General features: G+C 39.0%; 1 protein-coding gene across 1 annotated transcript in view; it reads left to right on the top strand.

The window, feature by feature from the left end:
* The window catches only part of Tex10 (testis expressed 10), a 44,197-nt gene that overhangs the window by 23,068 nt on the left and 7,327 nt on the right, over positions 1-13,802 (top strand). Inside the window, exons 12-13 of the mRNA XM_021200411.2 lie at positions 11,295-11,375; positions 11,966-12,147. Coding sequence (XP_021056070.1) covers positions 11,295-11,375; positions 11,966-12,147 — 263 coding nt within the window. The remainder of the gene's footprint in view (positions 1-11,294; positions 11,376-11,965; positions 12,148-13,802) is intronic.

Genomic DNA, 13,802 nt, shown 5'->3' with positions numbered 1-13,802 from the left:
TTCTTTCTTTCTTTCTTTCTTTCTTTCTTTCTTTCTTTCTTTCTTTTGTCTTTTTCAAGACAGGGTTTCTCTGTGTAGCCCTGGCTGTCCTGGAACTTACTTTGTAGACCAGGCTGGCCTCGAACTCAGAAATCTGCCTGCCTCTGCCTCCGAGTGCTGGGATTAAAGGCATGTGCCACCACGCCCGGCCACTCTTCATTTCCTAATTAACATCTGTTGCTCTTCCTATGTCTTATAAGGCTATGTTTTCTGCTGGCTGATAAAACTTTAATGATCTAATAGGTATTTGACTGAGACTCTGGCCTTATTATTTTGTGTAACATGCAATGTCTAGGCCTTACATCTTCTGCCTTAATCTGTCACTTTTCTTTACCAGGGCCATCTATCTCTATGTTCAAGTTACTACCCAACTCTTCTGTTTGGTTGTTACATCAAATAGTTTTTTAAACTGTTATTTTCATTGAATTTTATCCTGAACTCTATTCATGTTCTTCTCTAAGGGCTAGAGCTATGTCTTTTGTAGTATTCAAACTACTGTCTTAACCTTATTTGACACTGGTCAAAAGGTTAAGACCATACCAGTGACATTTATCTTCTGTGACTCAAAATGCCTGGCAATGTGTTTATTTTGGACTCTTCATAAATACTGACTTTGAAAAAGTGAAAAGCAGCAATAAAACAGTGAAAAAGAATAGGGTAACTAACTTGAACTTAACAGTTGAGATTTATCTCATAAGAGATGACAAGAGCTAAGAAGTCTCTCAAGATTGTTCATAAGGCCTTAATTTAGGAATTTAGACCTACATTTAGGAATTGGGTTTGCTAACAATTTCCTTTTAAGTAAACTTTGTTGTATTTTAAGTCCATTTTCATGTTAACGTATTTGAAGTATATATAATTTTACTATCTTAAGTGTATAAATTTTATTTTTCTTATTCATTTTGATAAGTTATCAGTAGATTAGATAAGTTATCACAGATTAGAATTCCTTAGTTGTTTTGGCGTAGTGGAAATGAGGTTTTCACTGAAGCTATTTGGGAATAGTATTCACAAAATGAAATTTAGAAAAGATAACTCATAGGAAAGAGTTTTTATCCCTTGAGGGTTAAGTGAATCATCTCTCAATGAACACATACGCAGCAGTCCTCTGCTGTATGTATGTATGTTGGGTGCCTCATATCAGGTGGTGTATGCTGCCTGTTTGGTAGTCCAGTGTTTGAGAGATCTCAGGGTCTAGATTAATTGAGACTGCTGGTCCTCCCACAGGGTCACCTTCCTACTCAGCTTCTTCCGGCCTTTCCCTATTCAACCACAGGGGTCAGTTGCAACTAGCTGCCTCTGACTCTTTCAGCTGCTTGTTGAGTCTTTCTGAGGGCAGTCATAATAGGTCCCCTTTTGTGAGTGCTCCATAGCCTCAATAATAGTGTCATGCCTTGGGACCTCCCCTTGAGCTGGATCCCTCTTTGGGACTGTTACTGGACTTTATTTTCCTCAGGCTCATGCCCATTTCTATCCCTGTAATTCTTTCAGACAGGATCAATTATGGGTCAGAGTTGTGACTGTGGGATGCCCCCCACCTCCCTCACTTGATGCCCTGTCTTCCTTCTGGAGGTGGGTTCTTTTTTTTTTTTTTTTTTTTTTGCTTGAGTTATTTATTATATGTATAGCCCTGGCTGTTCTGGAACTCAAGCTTTAGACCAGGCTGGCCTCAAAGTCAGAAATCCACCTGCCTCTGCCTCCCAAGTGCTGGGATTAAAGGTGTGCACCACCGGGCTGGTAAGATGGCTCAGTGGGTAAGACTGCTCTTCCAAAGGTCCGGAGTTCAAATCCCAGCAACCACATGGTGGCTCTATATCCGTAACAAGAACTGACACCCTCTTCTGGAGTGTCTGAAGACAGCTACAGTGTACTTACATATAATAAATAAATAAATAAATCTAAAAAAAAAAAAATATTAAAAAAAAAAAAAAAAAAGGTGTGCACCACCACTGCCCAGCTGGAGGTGGGTTCTATAAGTTCCCTTTCCCTACTATCGGTCACTTCATCTAAAGTCCCTCCCTTTGATTCCTGAGAGTTTCTCACCTCCCAGGTCTCTGGTGCATTCTGGAGGGTCCCTTCACCCTCCTACCTCCTTAGATTGCCTGTTTCCATCCTTTCTGCTGGCCCTTGGGTATTCTGTATTTTTTCTTTAAATGCTTCTCGGCCATTTGTGAATTCTCTGTTTACTTCTATACTCTTATTTTTTGATTGGCTTTTTTTTTTTTTTTTTTGGTGGTTAGCTTCTTGAGTTCTTTATATAATAGTTTGGATATTAGCCCTCTATTGGATGTGGAATTAGTGAAGATTTTTTTTCCCAATCTTCCCATGTTGCCGATTTGTTTTACTGGCTATGTCCTTTTGCCTTACAGAAGCTTTCCAGTTTCATGAGGTCCCATTTATCAATTCTTGATCTTAGAACATGAGCCATTGGAATTCTGTTTAGGAAATTTCCCCCAGTGCCAGTGAGTTCAAGGCTCTTTCTGACTTTCTCTTCTATTAGATTGAGTGTATCTCGTTGTACATGGAGGTCCTTGATCCACTTGGACGACTTGAGCTTTGTACAAGGTGACAAATATGGGTCTGTTTTCATTTCTCTACATACAGACTGCCAGTTAGACCAGCACCGTTTATTGAAGATGTTTTCTTATTCCTATTGTATATTTTTGGTGTCTTTGTCACAGATCAAATGTCCATAAGTGTGTGGTTTTATTTCTGGTTTTCAATTCTATTCCATTTATCAATGTGTCTGTCTCTGTACTAATACCATGCAGTTTTTATCACTATTGCTCTATTATAAAGCTTGAGGTCAGGGATGGTGATTCCCCTAGCTGTTCTTTTATTGTTAAGAATTGTTTTCGCTACTCTGGGTTTTTTGCCTTGCTAGATGAATTTGAGAATGGTTCTTTCCTTGTCTTTGAAGAATTGTGTTGGGATTTTGATGGGGTTTGAATTGAATCTGTCGATTGCCTTTGGTAGGACGGCCATTTTTACTATGTTAATTCTGCCAATCCATGAGCATGGGAGATCTCTCCACTTTCTGAGATCTTCACTTTCTTGAGAGTCTTGAAGTTATTTTCATACAGATCTTTCACTTGTTTGGTTAGAGTTGTCTCAGGGTATTTATATTATTTGTGACTATTGTGAAGGGTGTTGTTTCCCTATTTTCTTTCTCAGCCAGTTTATTATTTGTATAAAGTAAGACTATTTGTTTGAGTTTATTTTATATCCAGCCACTTCGCTGAAGTTGTTTATCAGCTGTAGAAGTTTTCTGATAGAATTTTTGGGGTCACTTATATATGCTATAATATCATCTGCAAATAGTGATACCTTGACTTCTTTGCCAGTTTGTATCCCCTTGATCTCCTTTTGTTGTCTTAGTTGCTGTATTAGTTAGGGTTTTACTGCTGTGAACAGACACCATGACCAAGGCAAGTCTTACAAGAAACATTTAATTCGGGCTGGCTTACAGGTTCAGAGGTTCAGCCCATTATCATCAAGGTGGGAGCATGGCAGCATCTAGGCAGGCATGGCACAGGCAGAGCTGAGAATTCTACATATTCATCCAAAGGCTGCTAGTGGAAGACTGACCTAGGGTGAGAGTATTAATCCCACACCCACAGTGACACACCTACTCCAACCAGGTCACACCTATTCCAACAAGTCCACAACTCCAAATGGTGCCACTCTCTGGTCCAAGAATATACAAACCATCACAATTGCTATGGCTAGAACTTCGAGTACTGCATTGAATAGATATAGGGAGAGTGGGCATCCTTATCTTGTCCCTGATTTTAGTGGGATTGCGTCAAGTATCTTATCTCTCCATTTAATTTGATATTTGCTTTTGGTTTGCTATATATTGCTTTTACTATGTTTAGGTATGGGCCTTGAATTCTTGATCTCTCTAATACTTTTAACATAAAGGAGTATTATATTTTGTCAAATGCTTTTTCTGCATCTAAGGAGATGATCATGTGATTTTTTTTTCCTTTGAGTTTGTTTAGTGGATTTTGTAAAATAAACCAACCTTGTATCCCTGGGATGAAGCCTTCTTGATCATGATGGATGATTGTTTTGATGTGTTCTTGGATTCGGTTTTTGAGAATTTTGAATAATTTTGAATCGCTATTCATAAGGGGAATTGGTCTGAAGTTCTCGTTCTTTGTTGGATCCTTGTATGGTTTAGGTATCAGAGTGATTGTGGCATTGTAGAATGCAGTCAGTAGTATTCTTTCTATGTCTATTTGATGGAATAGTTTGAGAGGAGTGTTGGTATTATCTCTTTTTTGAAGGGCTAGTAGAATTCTATACTAAAGCATCTAGCCCTGGGCTCTTTTTAGTTGGGAGGTTTTTAATGACTTCTATTTCCTTAGGTAGGGGATATGGGCCTGTTAGTTTACCTGCTCTTGATTTAACATTGGTATGTGGTATCTATGTAGAAAATTATCCATTTTATCTAGATTTTTCCAGTTTTGTTGAGTATAGGCTTTTGTAATAGGAGCTGATTTTTTTTTTTTTTGAATTTCCTCAGTTTCATTGTCTCCCTTTTCATTTCTGATTTTATGAATTTGATGAATTTGGATACTGTCTCTGTGACCTTTAGTTTGGCTAGGGGTTTATCTATCTTGTTGATTTTTCTCAAAGAACCAGCTTTTGGTTTTGTTGATTCTTTGTATCATTCTCTTTGTTTCTATTTGGTTGATTTCCACCCTGAATTTGACTATTTCCTGCCTTCTACTCCTTTTGGGTGTGTTTGCTTTTTGTTCTAGGGCTTTCAGGTGTGCTGTTAAATTGTTAGTGTAGAATCTCTCCATTTTCTTTATGACGGCTACTATTGCTATGAAATTTCCTCTTAACACTGCTTTCATTGTGTCCCATAAAATTAGGCACAACTAAAAAAGTCCGTCCTTCCTTCCTTCCTTCCTTCCTTCCTTCCTTCCTTCCTTCCTTCCTTCCTTCCTTCCTTCCTTCCTTCCTTCCCTGACCAAGTTATCATTGAGTAAAGAGTTGTTCAGTTCCCATGGGTATGTGGGGTTTTGGTTGTTTTATTGTTATTGAAGTCTCGCCTTAGTCTGTGGTGATCTGATAGAATGCATGGGATTATTCCAATCTTCTTGTATCCATTGAGGCTGGTTTATGTCCAATTATATGGTCAATTTTGGAGAAGGTACCATGTGGTGCTGAGAAGAAGGTATTTTGTTTTAGGGTGAAATGTTCTGTGTGTATATCTGTCAAGTCCACTTGGTTCATAATCTCTATTAGTGACTCTGTTTAGTTTCTGTTTCAATGACCTGTCCATAGGTGAGAATGGGTTGTTGAAGTCTCCCACTATTATTGTGTGAGGTTCAATGTGTGTTTTGAGTTTTAGTAAAGTTTCTGTTATGAATGTGTGTGCCCATTGCATTTGGGGCATAGATGTTCAGAATTGAGACTTCCTCTTGGTGGATTTTTTCCCTTTGATGAATATGAAGTGTCCTTCTAGAACTTCTTGCTTTTGATGCCTTTTGGTTGAAAGTTATTTTATTGGATATTAGGATGGCAACTCCTGTTTGTTTCCTGGGACTGTTTGCTTGGAAGACTTTTTTCGAGCCTTTAACTCTTGAGGTAGTGTTTGTCTTTGTCACTGAGGTGTGTTTCCTTGTATGCAGCAAAGTGCTGGATCCTGCTTGTGTATCGAGTCTGTTAGCTTGTGTTTTTTTATTGGAGAATTAAGCCAGTTGATAGAGATACTAAAGACAGATGATTGTTAGTTCCTGTTATGTTTGTTGTTGTAGGTGGCATTTTGTGTATATGATTCTCTTGGTTTTGTTGTGAAATAATTAATATCTTGTTTTTTCCTTGGTGTAAGTACCCTCTTTGTGTTGGAGTTTTCTTTCTAGAATCTTCTGTAGGACTGGGTTAGTAGATAGATATTGGTTTTGTCATGCAGTATTTTGTTTTCTCCATCTGTCATGATTGAGAATTTTGCAGGGCATAGTAGCCTGGGTTGGCATTTTTGTGGGTCTACATGACTTCCGTCCAGGCTCTTCTGTCTTTTAGGGTCTCTGTTGAGAAGTCTGGTGTAATTCTGATTACTATGTGATGAGATGATTTTCTTTTCTGGTCCCATCTATTTGGTGTTCTATAGACTCCTTGTACATTTATAGTCATCTCTTTCTTTAGGTTCAGGCAGTTTTCTTCTATGATTTTGTTAAAGACATTTTCAGGTCCTTTGAGCTGGGAATCTTTGCTCTCCTATTCCTGTTATTCCTAGGTTTGGACTTTTCATTGTGTCCTGGATTTCTTGGATCTTTTGGGTTAGGGTTTTTTTTTTTTTTCTGTTTTAAATTTTCTTTGACTATTATGTCGATATTTCTAAGGTATCTTCTATGCATAAGATTCTTTCTTCTGTCTCTTTTATTCTTTTGTTGATGCTTGCATCCGTTAATTCTTGACTTCTTTCCTGGTTTTCCATTTCCATGGTTGCCTCCCTTTGTGTTTTCTTTATTGTTTCTATTTCTGTTTTCAGGTCTTGGACATATTTGTAAGTTATTTGAAAAATTCTTGCTAATTCTGGCCCCTTTCTACCTGGATTTTTTATGTGTTGTATCTTTTATGCATCTTGACATGTTTCTGAATAGATTCTTATTACTGGGCATTTTCTGTTGCTGAATGGTAAATTTTTCTTCTGAGTTGTGTGGCTTTTTAAAAAGAGGGTTATCCTGATTTTTTTTTTTTCCTTAGTTTGGATTTCTCTTATTAGGGTGTATCCTTCATTAAGATGACATCAGTTACTTTCAGCTTATAAGGTGGTTCTAGTTGGCCCAGTTTTTTATAGTGTTCTTAAGAATTCGAATTTACATTCTTTTTAATATTCTCCCCCAACACCCAAAATGGGGTTTTTCTGTGTATCCTCCAGTCCTAAAACTCTGCTAGTTTCTAACTCAGATCCACTTACCTCTGCCTCCCAAGTGCCAGGACCAAAGGCATGTGCTATCAAGCTTGTCCCTTTTAAAAACCTTTAAAACAAAAGGGTATGTGACAGACTTTTTGTGACCTACAAATCTTACAGTAGTCACTATCTGGCGCTTTACAGAAACAGCCAACTTCCATTCTAGTGCTAATAAGCCTCACTGGTTCTTTCTGTCTTTAGAGTAGCCTGCTTGTTTTGTGAAAACCTTGCATTCTGGCTGGTCAGAACTAAGACAGCTCTCTGGATGGTTTTTGCTTTTTGTAGCCTTTGCTTCCTTCCTGCCTGGCCTTTGTGTAATCACATACACACAAGTATGTGTTACTCAGTATCCAGCAACGAGCCCAACAACTCTGCAGAACTTTGCTGTGGAAATCCAGTTCCATAACTCTAATAAAAGTCTTGATTTTGTAGTTCCTCTCTAAGGGAGCTGTATTGTGCTTGAGTTACTACCTCTCCCTGTACCTTGTAGAGTACTTTCAGCAAAAACCCAAGAATGCCTTTTGTTTTTTTAACCCTAAAGATATCACAAGGTTTTTTTGTACATTGCCTCATATTTGAAAACATTAATTTTCTGTATTCAGTTTTTCACTTGAGTTTTTGAGTTTGTTTCTAGATGGAAGTGACAGTGTTACTTTGTGATAAATAGGAGTGACTGCTTATGTCTGGCAGATAAATAAGGGATACTCCATCACCCCTGCTTTCACTGGGCTCAATAGCTTGGTTCACTCACATGGTCAGTGTCCAGTTAGATGATGCTTACAGCTTCTCATTGAATGAGGAAATTGGAGCCTCTGAGATTTGTTCCTCTGGTAAATGCTTTTATCTTCTTAGTGCTTTTTTTTTGCCTCACCTCAAGTTCCATGTGTAGGCATACATTTTTTGCAACCTACTTTTTAATGTTCAACCTCTCATCTTGCCCACCACCCAGAGGCAGTGGAAGAGAAATGTTATTAGGATGTGGGGAAGTGGATCTGTTTAGTAATAGTTCTTTGGGAGGAAAGCTCAATTTTCTTTGGCAGCAGTTCAGTCCTGTAGCGAACACCAAATACAAATCGGCAACAACAGTCCAGTCTTTTAGGCAAGCAAACACCATGCATGGACCAGCAGCTGTAGTTAAATCCTGAAGAAACTGCAAGGCTCACCAACTGCCCCAAGGCCGCTGAAGTGGCAAGAAGTCAAGGAACCTTACAAGCATTTCTTGGGCAAGTTCCTCTCAGTATTGGCATTACCACTAGCAGAGCTCAACAATGCTATATGTAAGGAGAATCAATACATTAGTATAGTTAGTGAGGCAGAGAAAACCAAACCAGTGCTTCATCTCTCACTGTGGGGTGGAATTTATACTACTTCATATGTGTCCTTTCACATGTCCACTAAACAAAACATCCTTTCACCTGTGTCTGCTTCAGAAAAACATTCTTTTATGTGTCTGATTTAGCAAGACATCCTTTTACCTGTGTGCCCCCGCAAAACATCGTTTGCCATAACTGACTTCCTAAAGGAACTAGAAGCTTGCACTTTACCTGTGTATTTTTTTTCCTCAGGTTCTTAAACTTTTAGGTGTCAACCTGTATGTATGAGAATTAGTTTTCCTGTCAAAGCACCTCTTTGATTCTTGAGGAGAGACATACCATTTTTCTGCAGAGCTTAGGTCAACATTGAGTTCATGTTCATATTCACATTCTGATCTGTAAGTTCTCACTGCTTCTCTGGATATTCTGTTGAACCTATCAGAATAGAAAGGCCCTGGGTTTAAACAAGAAAATTGACATACCAAATTGCTTTTTCTTATTCTCTCAGATATTCTAACACAAATGAGCCTTTGACTAAGTAAACTTAACCTTACTGTTGGTTTCCAGGGATTAGAAATCAGCTGCCTTCTGTAGACCAGCATGGTGGACTCCACTGAAACATACATTTGTGGGGGAAATGCAGAATTCTTTAAAAAGAAAAGATGTAAAACTTCAAAGCCTCAGTTAGGTTCATTTAATTAATAGCCTCTGTCAATTCTATTATTTCTGTTTGGTATTTGTCTGGGTTACCTGTCCATTGGTGAGGGAGGATGTTAAAATCTCCCAATATTAATGTGTGGGGTTCAATGTGTGATTTAAACTTTCGTAACGTTTCTTTTACAACTGTGGGTGTCTTTGTGTTGGGGCATAGATGTTCAGAATTGAGACCTCATCTTGGTGGATTTTTCCTTTGAGTATGAAGTGTCCTTTTCCATCTCTTGATTAAATTTTGGTTGGAAGCCGGGCGGTGGTGGCGCACGCCTTTAATCCCAGCACTTGGGAGGCAGAGGCAGGCGGATTTCTGAGTTCGAGGCCAGCCTGGTCTACATAGTGAGTTCCAGGACAGCCAGGGCTACACAGAGAAACCCTGTGTCTAAAAAAAAAAAAAATTTTTTTTTTTTGGGTTGGAAGTCTGTTTTGTTAGTTAACTATTAGAATGGCTATACCAGCTTGCTTCTTGGGTTCATTGGCTTGGAAAATCTTTTTCCAACCCTTTACTTTGGGTAATGTTGGGGTGGACCCAGCAGAAGGATGAACCCTGTTTTTGCATCCATTCTGTTAGCCTGTGTCTTTTTTTAGGGAATTGAGAGAGAGAAATGTCCAATGATTGCTAATTCCTGTTGTTTTGTTGTTGTTGACTTTGTGTGTGTGGAGAGTGAGTGTTTGCCTTTGTTGGTTTTGCTTGTGTGAAATTATTTCCTGTGTTTTCCTGGGTGCTTTAACTTTATTGGCTTGTAGTTTTCCTTTTAGTACCATCTGTAGGGCTGGATTTATGGATAAGTACTGTTTTTTGACTTTGTCTCGCAGTATCTTGTTTTCTCTATTTAAGGTGGTTGACAGTTTCGTTGAGTGTACTAGTCTGGACTGGCGCCTGTGGTCTCTCACGGTCTGAAGAATATCTGTCTAGGCCCTTCTGGCTTTTAGATCTTCGTTGAAAAGTCAAATGTAATTCTAATAAGTGTGCTTCCATATGATACTTGGCCTTTTTTCCTTGCAGCCTTTAATATTTTGTCTTTGTTCTGATTATTATGTGTCAGGAGATCTTTTTTTCCTGGTCCCATCTGTTTGGTGTCCTGTTAAGTTTCTTACATGTTTATAGATATCGCCTTCTTTAGGTTAGGTAAAGTTTCTTAATATGATTTTGTAGAAAATATTTTTTTGGACCTTTGAGCTGGGAATCTTCATCTTCTATTCCCATTCTTAGGTTTAGTCTTTTCATGGTGTCCCAGATGTTCCTGGATGTTTTGTGTCAGAAACTTTTTAAATTTAACATTTTCTTTGACCAGCGTATCAGTTTCTTCCATCCTATCTCCCGTGCCTGAGACCCTTCCTTCCGTTTCTTACTCTGTGGTGGTGCTTGCGTCTGGTGTTCCTGTTTGCTTACCTAGAGTTACTGCTTCTGTTTCCGGTCTCAGGTCCTGAGCAGTTTTACTCATTTTCTTCACATGTGTTTGTGTGTGTGTTTAAAGGTATTTATTCATTTACTTTTTAAGTGCCTCTGTCTTAGTCAAAAGATTGGTTTTAAGATCATTTTCTTGTGCTTTAGCTGTGTTGGGATATCCAGGGCTTGCTGTAGTAGGTAGGTAGGTGGTCTGTCGGTGCCACATCGCCCTAGCTGTTGTGTTCTTATGCTGGCCTCTAGGCATCTGGGTTTGTGGTCATTATAGGTTTAGGTGCTGATTTCTGAGTTTATTTTTGTTGAATGGATATTTTTTTCTTGGTTTCTGTTTCTTCTCTGGTCTTCTGGTCTAAGTGGCATGGAGTTTGGCTAACAGTGAGTCCTTAAGATTCAGTAGGGTGGCCTGTGTGAACTCTAGGGTTTTGGGTACTTAGATGTTGCCTCTGAAGTCCCGGGAACTGGCGTGGTATTGGGGTTCTGGGTGGTGTAGCTTCTGGGGTTTCAGGAAATGAAGAGTGAGGAAGAGTGACGTGCTGTTTGGGGCAGCTGGGCTGGCTCTTGCGGCATGCATTTTCTACTGAGGAAAATTAGAAGGCTTTTGTTATCCACTTGATTCTACTCTTAGGGCCTTTTGAGTTGTAGCAATTAATAGAAATGTAGTCTCCATCTTCCTAAGCTAGAAAGGTTTAAATGTTTTTGTAGATACTTCATAGATGTAGTAGTATTGTACGTATGTGATGTGTTTAACCTTTGTTATTTGCATCTACAAAATCAAGGTTTTTGTCACCTGCTTGCTATATTGAGCTATAAAGTTGCTTTAAAAATTGTGTTGAACTTGTCTTAATTCTTAAATGTTGTGATGCAGCTACTGTTTTTCCTCTTTTTCTGACAGGCAGTTTGTCACAGCTTATTGGTTATTCCTGCCCGAAGCCAGAGCTTTGACATCATGCAGAGTGCCATCAGTAAGCATTTGGTAAATATCCTTAGTTTTATGTTTGTTTGTTTGTTTGTTTGTTTTAAGTAAAATGAAGTTTATCTGGCACCGCATGGCATGAAGTGGTAAGAACTTTTGCTGGCTGTTGCTAAGTATGTCATTGAGGGTGCTGTTGGAAAGTGAGTGGAAGGAGGCATGCATTCTTTTTTCTTAAAACCTTATTTTCTATATTTGTGAAATAAGGGACCTTAAAATTAAAAAACCAGAGCTGGGCAGTGGTGGTGCACACTTTTAATCCCAGCACTTTGGAGGCAGAGGCAGGCCGATTTCTGCGTTCAAGGCCAGCCTGGTCTACAGACTGAGTTCCAAAAAAACCAGTCATTTCTGAGTTAACGTCAAAGTGTGTTTGCTGGCTTGCATGTGAGAGTTCCTGAGCTCTGATTTCAATTTTCATTGCCTTACAGAGAAAACATTTCTTCATGCAAAGTAATTTCATTTGAGACTTAAATTATCAGAGGAAAATTGGGCCTTAAGTGCAGCAAGTAGCTGAGTTATGACTACTAATCTAAAGTATCATTCATCCCTTCTCCAACCACAGTAATTAATTAATTTCACTTTTCTCCACTCAGGTTGGGTTAACTGTAATTCCTGACAGCACAGCTGGCTGTATATTTGGAGTGATGTGTAAGCTCCTGGATCATACGTGTGTAGTTAATGAAGCTCTCCTGCCGTTCCTGGCTTCTTGTTGCTATAGCCTTCTTTATTTTCTGCTTACTCTAGAGAAAGGGGATGCAGAACATCTAAAGAAGAGGTAATGCTTATTTTATTTTCAACCTTAATCTTTGCCCTTTTGTTTCTCTCCTCCCTAAATAAGAGTGAAGGGGAACTAGGTTTTAGAACTAATTTAAATTCATTCAGTAGGTTTAAATATGCTTTGGTAGTTTTTTTTTTTTTTTTTTTTGATTCTTTTATTTGTCTTTTTGATGTTATAGCAAGAATTCTTCAGGGTTTTTTTATTTTTTATTTTTCATTAAGCTGCAGACTTGAAAAGTCACGTGGAAAAGAGTTTCTGGAAAGCTTTCTTTTTTGTGTGTTTTGAGATGGGGTTTCTCTGTATAGCCCTGGCTGTCATGGAACTCACTCCATAGACCAGGCTGGCTTTGAACTCAGAAATCTACCTGCCTCTGCCTCCCAAGTGCTAGGATTAAAGGTATGTGCCACCACTGCCCTGCCCTTCTGGAAAGCTTTTATGAGAATTATTAAAGGTCTACCACAGCAAAAAATTATACTCTAAAGGTAGTGTATGAACTGTTAGTACAGTTTCTTAGTAGTAGGTTTTTGTTTTTTGTTTTTAACTAATATTTTCCTTATTTACATTTCAAATGTTAGCCCCTTTCTGGTTCCCCCCTCACCCTCACCCCCACCTCACTCTCCTATCCCTTCCCACCTCCCTGCCCTCAAATTCCCCTACACTGGGGCATCCATCAAGCCTTCACAAGACCAAGGGCCTCTCCTCCCATTGATGCCCAACACGNCCATCCTCTGCTACATGTGAGGCTGGAACCATGGGTCCCTCTGTGTACTCTTTGGTTGGTGGTTTAGATCTTGGGATCTTTGTGAGATCTGCTTGGTTGATATTGTTGTTCTTCCTATGGGGTCGCAAACCCCTTCAGAAGGCTCTTTCTCTAACTCCTCTATTGGGGGACTCCGTGCTCAGTCCAGTGATTGGCCGAGAGCATCTGCCTCTGTATTTGTTAGGCTCTGGCAAAGCCTCTCAGGAGAGAGCTATATCAGGCTCCTGTCAGCAAGCTCTTGCTGGCATCCACAATAGTGTCTGGGTTTGGTGACTGCATATGGGATGGATCCCCAGGTGGGTGGTCTCTAGATGGATTTTATTTTATTTTTAGGCTTCATTAGAAATAGCTAGAGTAGAATTTTAAATTGTTGGACTTAAGTGTTAAAATGCTAGTGATTTTAGTTAGTACTTGTACTTCTTTGCAATGTTTAAGCTAGAACTTACAGGATATTTGGAAGATGCCACTATAGGTTTAAAATGTTTTTATGTTTATAATTTTATTGGTGTACCTTTTGACTCAAGTGAAAAAACTAGACAGGTGAGCAAACAGGAAAAAATTAAAGCTACCTTATCTTCCCTTCTGTTAATCTTTCGATACGTGTGTGCATTTTCTTCCCTTTTTTTTTTTTTTTAACGATTTATTTATTTATTATATGTAAGTACACTGTAGTTGTCTTCAGACACTCCAGAAGGCCGTCAGATCTCATTACGGATGGTTGTGAGCCACCATGTGATTGCTGGGATTTGAACTCAGCACCTTTGGAAGAGCAGTCAGTGTTCTTAACCAGCCCCATGTGTGTGCATTTTCAAGTCTTTCTTTGAACTTTATTGTTTGCTGTGGCTTTCTCCTCTCCTCTCCTCTCCTCTCCTCTCCTCTCCTCTCCTCTCCT

The sequence above is a fragment of the Mus pahari genome, chromosome 6 (genome assembly GCF_900095145.1).
Source record: "Mus pahari chromosome 6, PAHARI_EIJ_v1.1, whole genome shotgun sequence".
NCBI classification, from domain to species: domain Eukaryota; kingdom Metazoa; phylum Chordata; class Mammalia; order Rodentia; family Muridae; genus Mus; species Mus pahari.
The sequence above is the reverse complement of the archived record's forward strand: the minus strand, read 5'-3'. Positions and strand labels throughout refer to the sequence as shown.